Raw genomic sequence first — 21,288 nt, 5'->3', positions numbered from 1 at the left:
ATCCTGTATCTGCTGCTATCTGCTTGTCACTGGGTACATAGGATAAATCCAGGCTATAGGTCAACATTCAAGTGAGTCTATCACTATCATAGTACATGCATAAACCCAACAGAATAGAATCATTTTGTTGAAGCTGTTTCTTGTCTTTAAAGTACAGTTTTGCTAAAACCTTCTCTTTTCATGCCTCAGAGACCTGTTCCTGGCTGATACAAGCAGAACCTGGTGTGGTCTTTTGCTGATGTAACTCATTTGTCTTGAGGTTTAATATATTTCTAATGTCAGCATGATTCAGTATGAGCCTTCTCCTCTGACCTATCCTATAAACAGCCTCAGAACTGCTACCCACTTAACTGTTTTTTGTTTTTTACACCATTCTGTGCGCCTTTCTATCTCTAAAGACTCCCATTTGTAAGAAACTGTTTTCCAAAACACTCAAAGCTCTCAACCTAATTTCATGCACTGTGCTGCTGTCATATGATTTGATAATTATATGAATGAGTGTACCAGTGTTCCTAATAAAGTGGCTGGTGAGTGTTTTATTACTGTCAATGTGTGTAATGAAAGGTGAAATTGCAAACTATATGTGGCTAGTCTGTAACATCAAGGGTGCATCCTCATTTTTTACTTTGCAAAACAGTTCTTGTATGTAATTGGACTTGAAGTCTTGAAGATCTACACCACCAGAATCTAATCAAAGGAACACTGCTTGCACCTTTGCAGGTAAAAGATGCGCATTACATGTACAAAAGGTATCCCTGCGATAGTGACAAATAAAAGGCGTAGTTTGGATTTTCATTGTATCCGAAAGTGCAGGATAAGCTGACATAAAAGAGCACTTTTATGTATTTTCCCCAAATTGTATTTTGACATCAGTAACTTGTCCAGCATGACCAGATTTTCAGCAAGGACGCATTACCGCAACTGCACACTATGAATCCTTTGCTCTCCTGGGTACCGACAGTTACTGGCCAGAAATCTGTCAGGAAAGCGAGGGTATAGATTTCCCGTCAAAAACTATTAGAGCAGTATACTATGCATGAATAGTTGAGGGATTTCCCGTCATTAAAATTTGCAGCGTGTCCAGCTGAGGGTCAATATCTGCAACTCTTTCTGTCAGTGAACTTCAGGATTCACACGATGTGAAACTGTCACTTCCTGTCTGTCTGAGGACACTGCCTTGGATTCACTGACTCAAGGTCAGTCTTAATAATAGAGGTGCTTTATGGGACCATACTCCAAGTTAAATAATTACTAGAGACATGGCTGTGCGTGTGTGTGTGTGTGTGTGTGTGTGTGTGTGTGTGTGTGTGTGTGTGTGTGCGTGTGCGTGTGCGTGTGCGTGTGCGTGTGCGTGTGTGTGTGTGTGTGTGTCTATAAAAATGTAACCAACATCTGCTAAGCCTACTTTTTAATCATTCTGTTTTCACAAAATGTCATCTACATATTTGCAAAGTAATAAACCTTTATTGTACACTTCTGATCACATTTAGCAAACAGAGTAACACGGAGAAGTCGGATCATTCGTTACGTCACTTATTAATCATTAAGCTTATTAATCACATACTTCAATTCGTTTTATTATGTAAACCGGTGGTAATTGTAGATTATGGACAAAGGTGTAAATCATTCTTGAGTAAAAGTAAATATACATTATGATAACTTCCCCAATATCAACATGATTTGAGTAAAAGTCTTGAAATATATGATTTGAACAGTAAGTTTTGGCTTGTATTGAAAGAAGGCTTATAGATGCAGTAGGCTTTAATCGCAACTTAATCAGACATTTTTATCTGTTGTATTTCACCTCTTTTATATTTATTCATTTATATATTTTTAAATGGTTAAACAGGAATGCATGCTGCATTAATATTGCGTGTTAATAAAATTAATTTGCGTTAACGCGTTATTAACACCTTAATTTCGACAGCCCTGATTGTTCTGATGTATCACAGTGAATCACAATAGCAATGATCCATCCTACTGATGTCCCTTTCTCCATCATCATTTTTCTCGAGCTGAAGCTTTATCATCAACAGACTCCTGAGTCTATGTCTGGAGCACTAGATGGGAACTGGGAATACTGTATCCTGTTTCGGACAACAGTCCGTCACAGGACATCTTTGTGCACATATTCAGAATTTTACTCACACCTATAGGCAAATTAGCTGTTAGGGCAACGTTTCGGACAGTAAGGGGAAATCAGAGAACCAGGAAGAAACCCACACCAACGGTAATCACTAAAACTGAAGAGCGTTCTGTAAAGCAACTACGCTACTCTATCATGCGGCCCTAATAGCTAATCTTTCTGCATGACACACAGATTTATTGCATTACATGCTTGGTTAGCCTGAAGTGTGATTTAGGGTTTGAACGGCCACGATTTTGGGCTCAGGTGTAATTTAACAGGAATCTGATGGACTCGTGAAGTCAATTAAGGCTGAATTATGTGATAAAACATCAGATATTTTTCTCAGAAAAATAAAATATTGCTGGTGTGTACAATGTCAATTAATCTGTTTAAAAAAAAAATGAGTCAATTATAATATATGTATGTATATATACTCGACATACAGACATTATTGTCAAAATACAGTAGCTGGCAACAAAAGTGAGTACACCCTAGGTGTGAACAGGTGTATGTCATGTAATCGTGCAAGTCCAAGAATCCTATTCATCATGTTCATGTTTTTGTCTGCTTGACAGGACCATAGAAATTTTTAAATCTTGTATTAGAGCAGTTAAAATTTGGTGCTTTGTGTACAATTCGTAGGTAGGTAGGTAGGTAGGTAGGTAGGTAGGTAGGTAGGTAGGTAGGTAGGTAGGTAGGTAGGTAGGTAGGTAGGTAGGTAGGTGGGTGGGTGGGTAGGTGGGTAGGTAGGTAGGTAGGTGGGTGGGTAGGTAGGTAGGTAGGTAGGTAGGTAGGTAGGTAGGTAGGTAGGTAGGTAGGTAGGTAGGTAGGTAGGTAGGTATTTTATCGAATAGGTAGATTGATATTTTATTGAATAGAAGTCGATTGAAATGTGACATAAATATCATAATGTTAATGCCGCAAGTTCGCCCTCTGCTGGTTGAGTTACCTAAAGGCACCGTCCTGTGCACTACCTGCTGCCATGGATCATCCGTCTCCATACCCCCCTGTCCTCTACATCTGCCTCTTTCACACCAACTACCTGCATGTTCTTCCCTCACCACATCCATTAACCTCCTCCTTGGCAGTGGCGGATTAAGGCGACATGTGCGTCTTCCTGGGGGACGGCACGAGGCATACACGCAAAAAAATAAAATAAAATTGATCATCGTTTTGTTTTGTATTTTGTTTGTTTTTTTTATCGTTCATTTGCACGATCACATCAATTATTATATCATATTAGCATCAATGAACCTGGTAAGGAGTCGGAGTCTGCACCCACCGCCTGGAGAATTTCCTTTACTCATACAGTCATAGAGGAGGGCCAGGGAATCAGTAAGGAGAGTTTAATTCAAATTAAAATCATGGATGACAATAAAAGGTCTAAACCCTCAGGATCCCAATTTAAAATAAAAAAAGAGGAAATGATTAGGGGGAGAACGTGCAATATATATATATATATATATATATATATATATATATATATATATATATATATATATATATATATATATATATATATATACTATGTGCATATATATATCCTATACACTTAGGTTAGGCTGTTTTGCCTGCTGTGCTTTTGTGCATAGAGCAACAATATTTCTTTTGCATAACATTATAATTTTTAGTATGTAGTTTATCCTAATGTGTGAAGCAATAAAAAAAATTTTCAGCCTAACCAGTCTCGTTGGATTGTAGTTAAACAGCACTTATTGATTTGGTTATGTTTAATTAAAGTAATGCCATAAGGGTTTTCTGTAATTAAAAAATGGTCCTGAACTGAGTTCAGTAAGGGGGAATCTCCAGTGCAGCTTAAATAACATATTACAAGGATATAGACGTTGTATGTATCTTATGGCTACAAATAGCCAAGGAGTGTTATGGTTCTTGGTTCCGAGAGTTTGATAAATTGTGCACAATGGCATGTATTTAATTGCGCAATAAATGCATTTGGGGTGATATTTATACATGAAACTAAGCTCTCAGAAATGTATCCAAATTTGTGGACTGCTCTGAGAATATGTCTCACTCATTCACTGACAATAGCTGAAGCAGAGAGGAGCTCTATATACCTCATGACCCTTCTCTGCACATGTCCAAACCATCTCAATCTCGCCTCCCTCACCTTGTCTCCAAAACGTCATACATGCGCTGTCCATCTAATAAACTAATTTATAATCCTGTCCATCCTTATCACTCTAAACAAAAGCCTCAACATCTTCAGCTTTGCTACCCCCAGCTTCACCTCCTGTCTTTAGCTCAATGCCACTGTCTCTAAACCATACAACATCTCAGGTCTCACCACAGTCCTATAAACTTTCCCTTTCACTCTCACAGATACTCTTCTATCACAAATCACTCCTGCTATCACTCTTCTCCACCCACTCCACCCTGCCTGCACTCTTTTCTTCACTTCTCTAACACACTCTCCATTACTTTGCACTGTTGACACCAGGTACCTGAACTCCTCCACCTTCTCCACCTCTTCTCCCTGCAAGCGCAACACTCCACTGTCCTCCCTCTCATTCACACACATGTACTCTGTCTTACTCCTACTGACTTTCATTCCCCTTCTCTCCAGCGTGTACCTCCACCTCTCCAGGCTGTTCTCAACCTGCTCCCTACTTTCACCACAAATAACAATCAACCGCAAACATCATAGTCCATGAAGACTCCTGTCTGACCTCGTCTGTCAACCTGTCCATCACCACTGCAAACAGGAAAGGGCTCAGAGCCGATCCTTGATGCAGTCCAACCTCCACTTTGAACCAGTCTGTCGTTCCTACTGCACACTTCACTGCTGTCACACTGTCCTCATACATGTCTTGCATCACCCTCACATATTTCTCTGACACACCTGACCTTCTCTATACTTCTCTATCAACATTCTCAAAGCATAAAATGTGTCTGTGGTGCTCTTCCTCAGAATGAAACCAGATTGTTGCTCTCAGATGGTCACCTCTTCTCTCAGCCTGACTTTCACTACTCTTTCCCCTAACTTCATGGTGTGACTGATCAACTTTATTTCCCTGTAGTTACTGCAGGTCTGCAGGTCTCCCTTATTCTTAAAGATCGGTACCAGCACACTCCTTCTCCATTCCTCAGGCATCTTCCCACCTTCCAAAATCCTGTTAACCAATCTTGTTAAAAACTCCACTGCCTTCTCTCCACTGCACAGCTCCTCATATGACTTTTCCATGGGTTTCGCCACATTCCTCTTTACCTGCTGCTGCATCTCTTTGTACTCCTGCCTACTTTTCTCATCACTCTGTCGATCCCAATTCTGTTTTGGCAACCTCTTTCTCCTTATGCTCTCCTGCACTTCCTCATTCCACCACCACGTCTGCTTGTCTAAATTAACAATTCTTTTTTTTTTTTTTTTGCAAACAAGAAATTAACAGTAAACAATCACAAAACAGATAAAAAAAAAAATCAATTTTAAAAAGGAAGAAAAAGAGGGCATACATTACAAAAGCATTCACCATAAAACATAAAATGATTCAGATAATGGGTTCAAGAATAGTATAAGTTTTGAAAGTCTTTGAGTTTTAAGGTTCTGACATGTATTTAAAGGAGATAAAGAGGCACATAATTTTGGAACAAAATAATCTGAAGTTGGGTTTACAATGAATAGCTCTGGCTTTGTGAATATGAAATTTACCCAGGAGACAGAAGAACAAAACAGTATAATAAAAAAAAAAAAAAATCTTAGAGTGCAAATTTGAAAAAAATATAATAGCTTAAGTAAATTGTACAACTTTTTTTTACAACAAAAGAATAGAAACCGTAAGTTCTGACCAAAAAGACTTGAATGGACAGTGGCAAAACAAATGTAGAATAGACGTTGATAGAATCTGCTTAAGAGAAGGTTACAGGGGTAATATCTGTGACAAATTTTAAAATGGATTGTTTTCATTTTATTTTAAATAAAGCGTTCGTGAGGGAAGGTGCTCAAAATATTTTTGATCAACATTTGGGTAACAGATACTCCATTTATATTGTGCTTTAGGGAGGGTCCTTGGAGTTGAAAAAAGTATTTTTCTAATGAAGTTATTGAATATTTTTTTCTGATATTTTAACACCTTCGATTGCAAGTGTAGGAAAATTATTATTTAACTGGATACTTACTTTGCGCTTTATTAAGATTTTTTATGCCAACAGGGATACTTTTGATCACCTTATCAAAATCTCTCATCGAAACACAAAGACTTTCAAAGACATAAAACCAGAAAATATAAGGTCACCTTAAACACTGAACAGATCAAAAACAATAATATTTTGAGTCATCCACTGCTTGAGAAAAAGTGATTTGTTACCAGATATTTCATTTTTCTTTGACTTTTGCTCTTTCTCTCTCTCTCTCTCTTTCTCTCCCTGTCTGTCTTTCTTTCTATTTCCTTAAATTGTAAGAAGCTTTGCAAGCTTCCTTCTTGCCCCCTACCAGACAACCAACACTTGTACAGAATACAGATGTTATAATACTAATGGTAATAATAACAATTACAATCATATCTACTGTTCAGATTAAGAACATCAGGACCATTTCATTATGGATTAACACTTAAAAATTTGAAAAATCGAAACCACAGAATGAAGAATAACGTAGTTTGAATTGCATGAACATTAAATAAAACAGAAAATAAAACCTGACCTCGTTTACACAAAACTTCAAATCTTTTTGAAGTTCACTTGTTCCTTCAAAAAGTTCATGAATCCTGTTTGTAATAAATTAGAACAAAACTTTTGCAGTGTTTCTAATGCACTGGAGATGAGGGATTGTGTGGTGTGTGTGCTGTGTTTAAAGGATCAGCTGAAGCAGCATCGAGGTCTTTTAGCTGTCGTGGGTGGTGACGTGTCTGATCCAATTCTCTTTGGGTTTGTCTTCTTGAAAGCGAGGGCAGAGATGTTCATGGCTTTATTTCCTAAAATGGGATTGTTGTGCCTCTGATTGGAGCTCTCCAGCTTGGAGGGCAGGATTCTTGGAACATGAATGGTAATAACAAAGGGAACTCGGCCTGATGCTGAAGGGTTCTTCATGCATATAAAATAGATAAATAATAGAACAAAGCTGCATGTTTTATTTCTGCATAATGAATACAGCTTACAATCTGATCATTTCTGTACATGTTAAAGGTGTGTTGTGTAAAATAATTTACTAAATAAAATGAAAGGTGCTCAGATTACACTAATGACATTATATGTTTATTTGATAAAACTGCATCATGCAGTAATAATGTGCTTGTATTGTCTTACACACCCCTCACAGATGTAAAATAGGCTCAGATTTTCCATCCACATGCAGATCACCATAAGAATATTTTTCTCATCCATGCTTCATGCAATCTTCAAGCAAGAACTCTCCCACATGGGGAACATGTTGTTTCCACACTGCTACTGGCTGAAAATAAAAGATTGGAAATGATAGGTGGTGCATAGCAAAACGTCACCACAAACACTTTTTTCAACACTATATTCTACAAGCCATATTTATTTTTTACCACCAAGATGTCGTTCTTTATGCAAAAGTTACTCTAAAACAGATACTGTATTGTTGTTCAGGGGAAATTTATCTTTTCAAAACTACAGGAATTTGAATTCATGTATTTGTATACGAAATAATAAATTGTTCAATGCAGAAAATGTATATTCAAGGAACTTCATTATCTATAACTTATCTTTTTGAACAATATCAACTTTGAATAATGGACAGTAAAGCTCAATTTCTTCTTTTCAAAGGTATCTACATTGTGTATGTAGCACATTTTTTCTCAGGATCTGTTGACATTTAAATTAAGGTAGGGCATTTCAGCTGTGAGTCCCAAAATTCAGGCTGGGTGGTGCGGGGATTCGCGATCCAGACATAGTATCAGATAAATGTTTGTAAGAATCTCATTTTTTCATGATATCTTAATTCAATTTAAAATATAAACTCATGAGACATGTGGCTTATACCTCGTATTTTTCTGGATTGCTCCAGGACTGATTTTATGTATTTATATATAAAACTTAAAATGTTAACAGTTCTTAAAAAAGGCGGACAACATACATCATTAAAGATGTTTAAATGATGTATGTTGTCCACCTTTATCAAGAACTGTTAACATTTTAAGTTAGGTAGGACATTTTCAGCTGTGAGTCTCAAAAGCTATGGCGAAGGCCAACAGGTTAAACCTCCGGTAGTACCCGGCAAAACCTAAAAAAGACCTTAACTCCTGTAAATTTGCAGGCCTCAGCCAAGTCTTCAAGGCCTCAACCTTTGCCTAATCTGTCTCAACCCTGTCTTGGAAGACTATATGGCCCGGGTACCTCACTGACGTTTGGAAGAACCGAAATTTTTTGGGCAACAGTTTTAGCCCATACTCAAGTAGATGGAGAACTTGCTGGAGTCTCAATTTATGTTGATCTAGAGTCTTGGAAAAAACTATGATCATCAATGAAGACCAGCACCTGTTTCCTGTTTAAGTCTCCCATGCACCGTTCCATTAATCTTTGAAACATACTCGGCGCATTAGTAATCCACTGCAGCATTCTGTTGAATTGCCAGAACCCATGTGGGCAAACACAAGCTGTTTTAGACTTATCATCTTCCTCCATCTCGATTTGGTAAAAGCCAGATTTCAATACAAGCACAGCGAACCACTTCGAGCCAGTTAGTGTGAAAAAGACCTCGTCTATGTTTGGCAAGGCATATGCATCCTTAATCGTCTGGGAGTTGAGCTTTTAGAAGTCAATGTCATAGTCACAGTCGCACTGTACCATCCTTCTTACAGACCACAACTATGGGTAAAGCAATGGGAGATTTAGACATGCAGATGACACCAACTGCCAATAGTACTTTAAGGTGCTTTCTAACAGCGTCAATATCTTGGGGTGAATGGGTCGGGTCAGTTTTTCTGATGTTTGACTTTTTCCATGTGGCCATAATCAAGGTCATGCAAGGAAAAGACTTCCGGCATGGAATTCAACAACTTAGAAACCCTCTCCTTCCAGTTTGTGGACAAGTGGGAATTACCAAAGTCGAAAGTGAGGTTAGCACAGGTAGGTCTCACTTCAAGTCAAGTCAAGTAAAATCAAGTAGCTTTTATTGTCATCTCTACTATACACAGTGGTACACATTACACAGTAAAAACGAGACAACGTTTCTCCAGAATCCTGGTGCTACACTAAACAACATAACACAAAGCTACGTAAAGTGCATCAAGTGCAACCTAGTGCAAACAGTGCAGACGAAAAACAGTACAGACAGACAACACAAGACAAGACACATAACCCAAGATAGCGCCGACCAGTAAACCTACTGTATACTTCGATTATACAGTCCTTTGTGAAGAGAACTGTAAAAACCATAACTAGGAGTAAATAACATACACAATGCAGTGCAAAAAAAAACAGCAGTAGCAGCAGTCAAGAGGTGCAAAAAACAGCAGGTAAACAGTTCAATGCGGTCAAGTATAAATAATCATAAATAAATGATGGTGGAATGGAATGAAATGAGTAATGAGTGTGTGGTAAGTTCAGGTTGTACAGTTCGGTAACACACAGTTGAGTGTGTGTATATGTGTGTGTGTGTGTGTGTGTGTGTGTGTGTGTGTGTGTGTGTGTGTGTGTGTGTGTGTGTGTGTGTGTGTTCTATTTCAGTTCTATTTCAGTTCTGTGTGTGTTGAGGACTCTGATGGCTTGGGGGAAAAAATGTTGCACAGTCTGGATGTGACGGCCCGAATGCTTTGGAACTGCTTTCCTGATGGCAGGAGGGTGAAGAGTGTGTGTGACAGGTGTGTGGGGTCGTCGACAATGCTGTTGGCTTTGCGGATGCAGCGTGTGGTGTAAATGTCCGTGATAGAGGGAAAAAAGAGACTCTGATGATCTTCTCAGCTGTCCTCACGATCCTCTGTAAGGTCTTGCGATCCGAGACGGTGCAGTTCCCAAACCAGGCAGTGATGCAGCTGCTCAGGATGCTCTCAATGGTCCCTCTGTAGAACATGGTCAGGATGGGGTGGAGGGAGATGAGCTTTCCTCAGCCTTCTCAGGAAGTAGAGACGCTGCAGGGCTTTCTTGGTGATGAAGCTGGTGTTGAGTGATCAGGTGAGGTTGTCCGCCAGATGGGGCTGTACACTACATTTCCGCTAGGTGACACCGCAGTGCGTAAATTATAGGGGTTTACACAAAATTTACGCTAGGTGGCAGTACAATATCTGCGTTATAGGGCTGTACACAAAATCTTCGCTAGGTGGCAGTACAGTACACAATATGCGTTATTGGACTGTAACCTAAATCTCCGCCAGGTGGCAGTTGTAGTACGTGCATTAGAGGGCTGTACACTAAATCTCCGCTAGGTGGCATTAAACGCGGAAAGAATCGTCAATCCGCTGACCAACAAACAAACAAACATCCAAGATGGCGTCCTCCATGAGTGGAATGTTCACTGGACAGCAGCAGCAGGCGCCGCCGCCGCCACCGCCTTCAGGCACTCACCCGCCTCCTCCCGGTCCCGGAGCTCCGGGAAACAGAGCTTTGTGCAACACTTTAGTCGATGATCTGGAGGCTTCATTCGAAGTAAGACTTCTTTTTGTAAAGTCTGGTGATGTAGTGAGTTAGCATGTAGCTAACAGGGAAAGGCTTGAGCCCGTTAGCTAATTTGCAAGACTAAAGCAAACTGAACAACAGTAGTAATACTAATTATGTGTGTTTGATTAATACTGGGATCCTAAAATTTTATTTTCCGGCATGTTTTATTGAGTAAAAGCCGCAACCCAAATGTCTCAATCGTCCCTGTCTAATAGGATCATTTGGGTTGGGATTGAAGCCTCTATAAACAAGTGACGTTTTTACTGTAAATAAATCGTGTGTCTTTTCTCCTACAGGCATGTTTCGCATCTTTAGTCAGCCAAGACTATGTGAACGGTACAGACCAAGAGGAAATCAGAACAGGTGAATGCATTTAATCCAATTCTCATGCTAATCTCCCAATCCCAATCTTCCTAATCTCTAATCTCATATATATATATATATATATATATATATATATATATATATATATATATATATATATATATATATGTGTGCTACTTCATGCATTCTGAGTTATTGACAATGTTAAATATTTGGATTCTTATCATAAGCATAACTAAACGATTTGGATGCATGGCAGTGTTTCTGTGCCAAATACACTCCTTACAGGCTTTTATAAGTAAAAGTATATAATATATAAAAGTTTTTTCGAATATGGTCCTTCATAACGTCATGACGGGTGGAATTCCCCTAATGGGTGTTTCTCCCAGAAGAGTTCACACAGGAACCAGAGCGAGAGAACAGCCCTCACTGTGCTTCAGTCCATTACAGAAGTCGTCATCACTCGAGTGCTGAGATGTTTTTGGTAGTGAGGGTTGGAGAACCTCGTTCAGTACTGACCATATTTCATTTTAGACTCAGGATCCAAATCTGTGAAGAAAAAAAAATATATATATATGGAGGGATCTGATTTTGTTCTTTCAGATTGTAAAGTTTTTGTATCTGTTAGGGCTTCAGCTAACGAGTATTTTGATAATTGGTTAATTGGACGATTTATTTTATTTATTTATTTATTTTTCTCCTTTGTATTAAATTGGGTTTAAAACAAAAAGACAGTATAAAACTGTAATTCAGGGTATTTATGTATAAAAGTGTACTTAAAATATAAAGACACATGTTGAGTTTAACTGTTTTAAATTTAGACATTTTTTTAAAGTTTATAGTAGCTGCTTGTTGAGGAGGGCATGGGGGATTCTCCTTTAACAAATTCACTCATGCTGGGTGGTTTCTGTTTCAATTTGTGTAAATCAACATTTGTATTGATTTGAATGCTAATAATTTTATGACTTTATCAATCAATATAAAATAGAATACAAAATTGTTCTGCCAATTTTTGTTTAAAAAAAAAAAAAACCACAATCATAAAAATTATATAATTATTTAAAAAAGCACATAGAAATATTTTTTAAATACTAGTTTACTGCTGCTGTTATTTTCTGCTTTTAGATTTAGTGTTTGTTCGCACCGTTTTAATTGAATTCATCACTGCGTCCCACGAGAGCTGATTGCGCAACCTGATGCTCGTGCTCTCAGGATCGAGTGATGTGCATCAGGGCGACTGAGATAAAAGATAAACAGATAAAAGTTGCTCTTACAGATATCTACTTCTAAACAGGTTATAGGTAAAGTGGACCAATTTTTTTTTGGAAAACCTGAGTTTCAATCAGTAAGAAAAGTCAAAGCACATTAAGACAGACTTAATGTTTGAAGTTCTGGGACAGGTTTGAAGCCTGGACTTTACTTTACCAGATTGATTTACAAAGTGCACTATGGTGAGCAGTTTATTATATGAAAGGATCAAATGTCACTTTTTTATATCAGTGTGCTGTTGGGGAGCTGCACAAGTCAGATGTTATTGTTGACCTGAGTCTCACTGAAAAACTCCATTGGTTTTGTGTTCTGTGTTTTATTAAGGGGTTGACCAGTGCATCCAGAGATTTCTCGATGTAGCCAGACAGACCGAATGCTTTTTTCTTCAAAAAAGGCTACAGCTGTCCGTACAGAAACCAGAACAAGTAGAGAAAGAGGTGGGTTTTATTCTGTATTATCCTAAACCTTGTCCGATGGTTAAATTCAGAACCGCAAACTGGAAATCCTAGAGACATACAGTACAGACCAAAAGTTTGGACACACCTTCTCATTCAAAGAGTTTTCTTTATTTTCATGACTATGAAAATTGTAGATTCACACTGAAGGCATCAAAACTATGAATTAACACATGTGGAATTATATATGGAATTATATACATAACAAAAAAGTGTGAAACAACTGAAAAATGTCATATTCTAGGTTCTTCAAAGTAGCACCTTTTGCTTTGATTACTGCTTTGCACACTCTTGGCATTCTCTTGATGAGCTTCAAGAGGTAGTCACCTGAAATGGTCTTCCAACAGTCTTGAAGGAGTTCCCCGAGAGATGCTTGGCACTTGTTGGCCCTTTTGCCTTCACTCTGCGGTCCAGCTCACCCCTAAACCATCTCGATTGGGTTCAGTTTGGGTGACTGTGGAGGCCAGGTCATCTGGCGCAGCACCCCATCACTCTCCTTCTTGGTCAAATAGCCCTTGATGCCTTCAGTGTGACTCTACAATTTATATAGTCATGAAAATAAAGAAAACTCTTTGAATGAGAAGGTGTGTCCAACCTTTTGGTCTGTACTGTGTATGCAGTTCCTGTTCAGGGTCTGTTTTGGGGTTGTGTTTGGTAAAAAATACCAAGTACAATCTCTTTATATTCTAAAACAATGAACAATTGTTTAAACTAAATAGAAAATCAATGGGAAAATAGCCATAAAAAATACTACATGTATGTATGTTCAATGTGATGCAGGATATATCGGAGTTGAGGAACGAGCTCCAGAGAAAGGAAATGCTGATACAGAAGCACCTCACCAAGATTCATCACTGGCAGCAGGTGCTGGAAGATATAAACGTCCAGCACAAAAAACCTACGGAGCTACCACAGGGGCCGCTGGCCTTTTTAGAACAAGCCTCAGCCAACCTGCCTGCTCCCATGAAACCCAACTGAGCAGTGCCTCTGATACTGTGTGTGTGGTGTCAGTCAAGTATTTTACTATTTAATGTTTTGATGCAACATTCGCCTAAATGAATCCAGTGCTTTGTTCGAGACACTTGCAGTCTGGATTGTCATTAAAGCCTGTAACTGGGATAGAAATTTCTCAACTCCGATGGCTTTTGGTTTTTTTTGCTCGCAAAGTTCGGTTCAGGGCCGTAAAATCAAGATACTGAGAATACTTATACAATAAACATCAAGCATCTTTGTAGTCGTGTGTGTGGAAGTTGGATCTTTTTTGTAATTATTAGAATAAACATTACATTTTGTAGTCTGTGTGTTGTGTTTATTCTGGAATTTTTTTTTATTAGAAATTGTTTTAAATGAGGTTTTAATTAAAAGGGGGGGCAGTTTTACATTGGGAAGAAATCACAACAGGTCAAGCTGTTCTAGGAAAATAATCAGTGACTAGCTGCTGCAAAACAAAAGTGTCCTGAAGTTTTTCCCTCCTGAACTACAGCCGTGTATCAACAATTACACTTCTCCTTTCTAGAAGGTCCTCCTTTTTTGCAATTAATATCTACATTTAAACAAGTGAAGTAAGTCGGTACTCATCAGTTTTGCAGATGATTCTTTCCCAAACTGTTGCCACAAACTTGGAAGCACACAACTGGACAGAATGTCTTTGTAGATTAAGATAATTTACTAAAATGAAGAGGCCCAAACCAGTTGTAGCACAGTTAGAGTGATAGAACTCAAGTGTCCTACACAGAGCCCTGATCTCTACCTTGCTGAAAACCTTTGGGATGCACTGGAACAATGGCTGCACCACTGAACCCACATGTGTGCCTGACCTCACTTATCTCTAAAATCTAAAGGAAGCCTTCCCAGAACAGTGGAGGCTGTTAGCAATAACAGAGAAGTAAATCTTGAATGGGGCGTTCAACAAGCACGTGTCCAAAAATCATGCAGTTTGCTATATCAGAGTATCTTGCCTGATTAAATGTAGAGAAATCTCATCCAAATATTTCTGGCTACACAAAACAAGTCGGTTTTGTGTTGTATCTCCAGGCGATTGGGTTGAAGGGTCAGAAATACACAATGTGAAAAAAGCCTGCATGGTTTAACACTTGGGTTAAATCTTCATCTATCTGTGTTCTTGGTTTTCCCACTGTTTAGGAGTCAAGCCGTCGTTTATTTCAGTATCCTTGTCTGATTGTCTTCATCTATATCTCATGCCAAGCTATGAGAAAGTTTTTACCCCCTCCAGCTCATCACTCGGGTTGTTTATGTGCCAGCCTGTGGCTTATGTGAACACATATCTTGGATTCAATCTTCCTACATGGCCTCTGTCTTCTCTGTGAATTGTAAAGCCCACTTTCTCTGTTCTGATTAGCTGTCAGCAGAGCATCTTCAAGAATATAAAATATTGGGAGTGGGATTTGGACATGTGTTGGACTCGTCCCCCTTAGTGTCTATTGGGGCTGAAGCTCTGGATTTTTTATTTCTGAAACCCTGTAGTGGTGTTCCTTTTGTTTTTTTGTTTTTTCCGTGTATCTGTACACTACTTAAGTATTTCCTTTTTTGGAGAATTTTACTTTAACTTCACTGCATTTCAAGGTCAAATATCTCACTTTTTACTCAACTACATTTTGCGAAACCTGGTTCCTTTTTATTTATGAGTGAGTAAAAACTTAACTGATCAATCACACAGTAATCCACCAATCAGGGTCGAGCGCACGCTCTGTTGTGAACTTGTTTTGATTGGTGTTTGGTGTATCTACTAATCACCAACCTTCAGTTCAGCATCAGTTCAACATCAAGCAGAACATTTACAGAGGAAAAAATGATGGAGAAAACATTAGTAACATGAGAATCTTTTCAAAAATGAGAATAGGATTATTATATCTATAATAAATCATAGTACTTTGGATACATTTGAAGGCAAATATGTTGTATTTTTATTCAAGTAAAAGTTTAAAGTAAGAAATTGTACTGGAGTAATATTTTACAGAGTGAATCTTTGTGTACTGCGTCCATCACTGCTGAAACCCAACAGTAAGGATACACAATTTCTACGTTCAAAAAGCGGAATCTTCTTGAGTGCGTTCGTGAAATTTCGGACCAATAACAAGGACGGACCGGTATGTGCTCCCTGAGTTAATTCTCCCCTAAAACAACACACGTGGAAGAAGTTAACTGCATAACAGCAGAAAATGGCGAGTGTGTTTACATAAAAATTATATTTGTGTAGAATAAAATACTTTTGCGAGAGTGTGTCGGTGGCCATCAATTACATTCCCTTGTTTGTTTGTTTTTTTTTTCTACAGCCGAAAGCATCGAAAGCGAAAAGCGCCGTGGAGAAGAAAGTGATCCATCCTTATAGCAGGAAAGCGGCATGTCTGGCCAGAGCAGCTCTTAGACAGGACAGAAAAGAAAAGTACGCAGGGGTTGTGTATGATCAGTGCATTGCATTTCCAAAGTGCGCGCGCGTGTGTGTGTGTGTGATGAACTATATGAGCAAAATTTGGATGCAGTCAAAATCATGGTACTGAGAGTAAATAAGTCATAAGGGAAAATGACTTGTTACAGATACTATTTGCCCCCCTCTTTGACTTTCTGATTGCATCCACACATCACCCAGCTCCTAATTTCACCTGAATAAACTGCTATTTTATTTGAATGTCGATAAAATAGATTAAACTTTGCCATTGCATAATACAGGTGCACGGAAACAAAATGTATATTGACATCTACCAGAAGTGCAAATAGCAGCTTTGTGCAAATTAACAAGTGCAGATGAATATGTAAATATATGTACAACAAATAAATGTAAAGTTGATGGGCGGTGCCAAAGTGTTTAAGCAAGTAGATGTTTATGATCTCTAATTGATGATCTCTAATGAAAAACATTTAGAATTGTTGCAAGATGCATGTAAGATTATTGAAAAATAAATGTGTACAATCTACGAGGCATGTACAACATTATACAAGCTCACTAGCATAAATAAACTTTTTTTTTCAGACTCAAAGGGGAAAAGGCCCAGCGTTTAAATTTAATCAGTAAGTGTTTGCATTTTATAATGTATTCCACTAACGATGGTGTCACCTTGACATGTAAACAGCTGTTTTGTTTCCAGCTGTTTGGTTTTTTTTGTGTGTGTAAAAATTTAATATACTCAACAAACATTTTACCTGTCCTGTGCTATCCACAGGAGAGAAACTTTTGTGGTTCCAGAGTGAACTGGACTCGGAAAAGTCTGAATATTCCAAACAAGATGCTTGTGAAATCATTGAGAGGTAAAAGCTTTGAACAGATCTGTTTGAAATGTCATGCTTTAGAACAAAACTCTTTCCCGACTTCACTTGTAGACCTGATTCATAAAAAAAAAAAATCTGTTCAATCAGAGCTTAAAAGAAAAATTAAGAGGGGAAAGAAAATTTCAGTTTTACATACACTATACATACACTCTCTCTGTCCACTTTATTAGAAACATCTGTACATACACATCATCTTCCAGTCATTACCTGAACTGTCCAATGTAGATTCAGATTCAGGATTTTAACCTGATATTTTCTTCTACTTGCCTCAATGCACTTTGAGATGCTTTTCTGCTTGTAAAAAGTGGTTACTATAGACTTACTGTGAGCATCAAACTAGTTTGACCATCCTCTTCTAATCTCTTCCATACTCAAAGCACCAAATGTAAACAATGTGTCATTTAAACTATTAGATTTTACTTGCAGACAGAATGAAACTCACACAATCTTGATGGTTTTCATGTCGAATCTGTGCATCACCTGAAACTGGTGTGTGTGACTCTTCATCAGATATCTGCATCGATTTGACAGCGAGATAGAACAAATCGAGCTGGCCAACAGCATTAAAGGGCGTCAGGGTCGACTGCACTTTTCCAGAGAGACTGTCATAAAGCAGACAATGGAAAGAGAGCGAGCCCAGTATGAGGGGAACGGCTTTGGTACGCAACCTTTCACCTTTATTATCCAAAGTCCCAAAGATCTGTATATTAATGCACTGCTTCCTTCTTCTTTTACACAGAAATCCCAGATATAATGAACAGTAAACATTTGAAGACCTTCAGGTGAGACCACTTAATCCAGTACCCTGAATGTGTGAGGTGCAGAATTATAAACGTACATGTGTCATGCGTCTATTATCCATATGCAAATTTCATGATTGAAAATTGAAAGGATTAAGAGTTTTGTCATTATTTTACCAGGCTTGGTCATAGATAGTGTTCAAATTTATAAAGAGGAAAAAAGTACAAGCCGATCAGCACTTAGGTAATTAAAGAGTTCTCTTTGAATGCTGCTGAAAACCCATGATTTGAATTGTAGATGGATATTGGCATGTACAAACCTAAGCACATAAAGGACAAAAATCCTGTGTGTTTTGAAAATATTAATTTCAGTACTCATAAACTCTGTATACAGTGGGGGAAATCATTATTTGATCCCCTGCTGATTTTGTAAATTTACCCACTTTCAAAGAAATAAACAGTCTAGAATTTTTATGGTAGGTTTATTTTAGCAGAGAGACAGAATATATATAAAAAAAAATACAGACATTTTTTTTTTAAATTGTATATAAATTAATTTCTATTAGATCGTATGAAAAAGGTATTTGATCCCCTACCAACCAGCAACAATCCTGGGCTTCTCACTAAATCAGCTGGGGGATGTAATTATTTGATCCCCTCTGTACAACCTGTTGCTTAAAAATACAGTACAGACCAAAAGTTTGGACACACCTCATTCAAAGTGTTTTCTTTATTTTCATGACTATGAAAATTGTAGAGTCACACTGAAGGCATCAAAACTATGAACTAACACACGTGGAAATATATATGGAATTATATGCATAACAAAAAAGTGTGAAACAACTGAAAATATGTCATATTGTAGGTTCTTCAAAGTAGCCACCTTTTGCTTTGATTACTGCTTTGCACACTCTTGGCATTCTCTTGATGCCTACTTTGAAGAACCTACAATATGACATATTTTCAGTTCACTTTTTTGTTATGTATATAATTCCACACGTGTTAATTCATAGTTTTGATGCCTTCAGTGTGACTCTACAATTTTCATAGTAATGAAAATAAAGAAAACTCTTTGAATGAGAAGGTGTGTCCAAACTTTTGGTCTGTACTGTGTGTATATATATATATAAACTTTTGGTCTGTACTGTGTGTATATATATATATAAACTTTTGGTCTGTACTGTGTATATAATATATATAAACTTTTGGTCTTTTACTGTGTATATAATATATATAAACTTTTGGTCTGTACTGTGTGTATATATATATATAAACTTTTGGTCTGTACTGTGTATATAATATATATAAACTTTTGGTCTGTACTGTGTGTATATATATATATAAACTTTTGGTCTGTACTGTGTATATAATATATATAAACTTTTGGTCTTTTACTGTGTATATAATATATATAAACTTTTGGTCTGTACTGTGTGTATATATATATATAAACTTTTGGTCTGTACTGTGTATATAATATATATAAACTTTTGGTCTTTTACTGTGTATATAATATATATAAACTTTTGGTCTGTACTGTGTGTATATATATATATAAACTTTTGGTCTGTACTGTGTATATAATATATATAAACTTTTGGTCTTTTACTGTGTATATAATATATATAAACTTTTGGTCTGTACTGTGTGTATATATATATAATATATATAAACTTTTGGTCTGTACTGTATATATAATATATATAAACTTTTGGTCTGTACTGTATATATAATATATATAAACTTTTGGTCTGTACTGTATATATAATATATATAAACTTTTGGTCTGTACTGTGTATATAATATATATAAACTTTTGGTCTGTACTGTGTGTATATATATAATATATATAAACTTTTGGTCTGTACTGTGTGTATATATATAATATATATAAACTTTTGGTCTGTACTGTGTATATAATATATATAAACTTTTGGTCTGTACTGTGTATATAATATATATAAACTTTTGGTCTGTACTGTATATGATTGAATTCTCTGGTTTTTAAAATAACAATTCAGCTTGCATTAAGCACAGCATCACTGTGTGTAAGTAACCGATAGCCTGAGAGTAGAGTGACAACTAATTCGGCTGTGTATTTACCAGAGAATGGAACGGCGACCTGAAGAAACTGCCCAACATCAAGATGCGCAAGGTTTCAGCAAAAGGCCTGGAGAACAAACAAAGCTCAGCGGAAGGGACACACGCTGAAGAAGAGGATCATGAGGAAGATGAAGAGGACGAGGTATCTGCGGATTTGGGGGAAGAGCTTTCAGAAGATGAATCATGAAAGTGTGAATGACTATAGAGTCTGTGTGTGTGTGTGTGTGTGTGTGTGTGTGTGTGTGTGTGAGAGAAGTCAATTTTTTGGTCAGAATTTGCTATATTTATGGTTGGGATTCTGTGACGATGCTGTTTTTAAGTAAAGAAAAAGCCTTATTTTAATCACTACAGTCTGATTTATTATACTGAATATGTAATGTCTTCCATTACAACGACTTGGGTTTGAGTTTGAATCAAGGACTGAGTCTCTGTTTATTCCATGCTAATGTTTGGCCCTTGGTGAAAAATACACCAAATGGAGAAAGGCTTGTTGACACCAGACTGTAAGATTCTATGCAATTTTTTTTAACATTCCACATTTAGTCCCCATTTGCTGTTGAGTCAGAGCTCTATAGAAGGCCACTCAAGCACTCCAACCCATGTAAAGCATACCTTCATGGACTGTCTTTGTGCACAGGGGCATTGTTATGCTGGAACATGCTTGGGTCTTCTAGTCAAAGGGACAGAAAACTTCATGCTACTTCATTCAAAGACGTCCTATAAAAGTGTGTGCCTCCCAACTTTGTGGTAACCATTTGGGGAAGAGCCACAGAAGGTTGGAAAATATAGTTGTCCCAATACTTTTGGCCATATAATGTAGCTGTAGTAAAGGACATTAGCCGTTGAACTGATCAATATAGGTATTTAAGCTTGTCTGCTCACAATATGCTTTTTTTTTTACAGTTTTTCTCAGTTGCTTTAGAGAATTTCTCGACTCATTCTTTATATTTGCAAATCAGCCTGTACTTTTCTAAAAATCCTCTCGAAATTGTCAATAAACATCTCTTTACCATCAGAATGACAAGTCTTTTTTCGTCATTGTTTACAAACAAGATCATCAAAATATTTACGTGCACAGTTTCAGTATTTCTTGATATAAACTACGGTTTGGATTACAGTGATTAAAAGTTTATTTTCTTCTGTTTGGCGTCTATGAATTTTGAGCAGCACAAATTTATTTATTTGATTGCTTATTTGATTTATATTGATTGCAAGAGACCAGACAGGATTTAAACTTTTACTTTACTGTACTAATGTTCGTTCGTTTCTTGGTTGTTAATCCATTTTCAGAAATTGTAATTCTGTGTTTTGCTCTGTCTGTCACCAATTAAAGGTTCACGAGATTCACCTTTGACCTGTTTCAGAGAACTGCTGCCGTTCACTCCCCTTAATTAGTGACATTCAAGATTCATCAATT

The 21,288-nt window shown here is 37.3% G+C and overlaps 2 protein-coding genes across 2 annotated transcripts; both read left to right on the top strand.

Annotated features, from left to right (window-relative positions):
* Positions 1-10,486: 10,486 nt before the first annotated feature.
* med28 (mediator complex subunit 28) lies at positions 10,487-14,038 on the top strand. Its single transcript, XM_083533054.1, has 4 exons — positions 10,487-10,684; positions 10,993-11,059; positions 12,614-12,726; positions 13,525-14,038. The coding sequence occupies exons 1-4, from the start codon at positions 10,526-10,528 to the stop codon at positions 13,720-13,722; spliced, it is 537 nt and encodes a 178-aa protein (XP_083389180.1). The 5' UTR covers positions 10,487-10,525; the 3' UTR covers positions 13,723-14,038.
* Positions 14,039-15,801: 1,763 nt separating this feature from the next.
* tma16 (translation machinery associated 16 homolog) lies at positions 15,802-20,216 on the top strand. Its single transcript, XM_083532250.1, has 7 exons — positions 15,802-15,926; positions 16,038-16,147; positions 16,733-16,770; positions 16,923-17,007; positions 17,539-17,687; positions 17,768-17,810; positions 19,875-20,216. The coding sequence occupies exons 1-7, from the start codon at positions 15,924-15,926 to the stop codon at positions 20,056-20,058; spliced, it is 612 nt and encodes a 203-aa protein (XP_083388376.1). The 5' UTR covers positions 15,802-15,923; the 3' UTR covers positions 20,059-20,216.
* Positions 20,217-21,288: the final 1,072 nt, after the last annotated feature.

This window comes from Silurus aristotelis, assembly GCF_946808225.1.
Source record: "Silurus aristotelis genome assembly, chromosome: 27".
In the NCBI taxonomy this organism is placed as follows: Eukaryota; Metazoa; Chordata; class Actinopteri; order Siluriformes; family Siluridae; genus Silurus; species Silurus aristotelis.
This window is presented reverse-complemented; position numbering and strand designations above follow the sequence as displayed.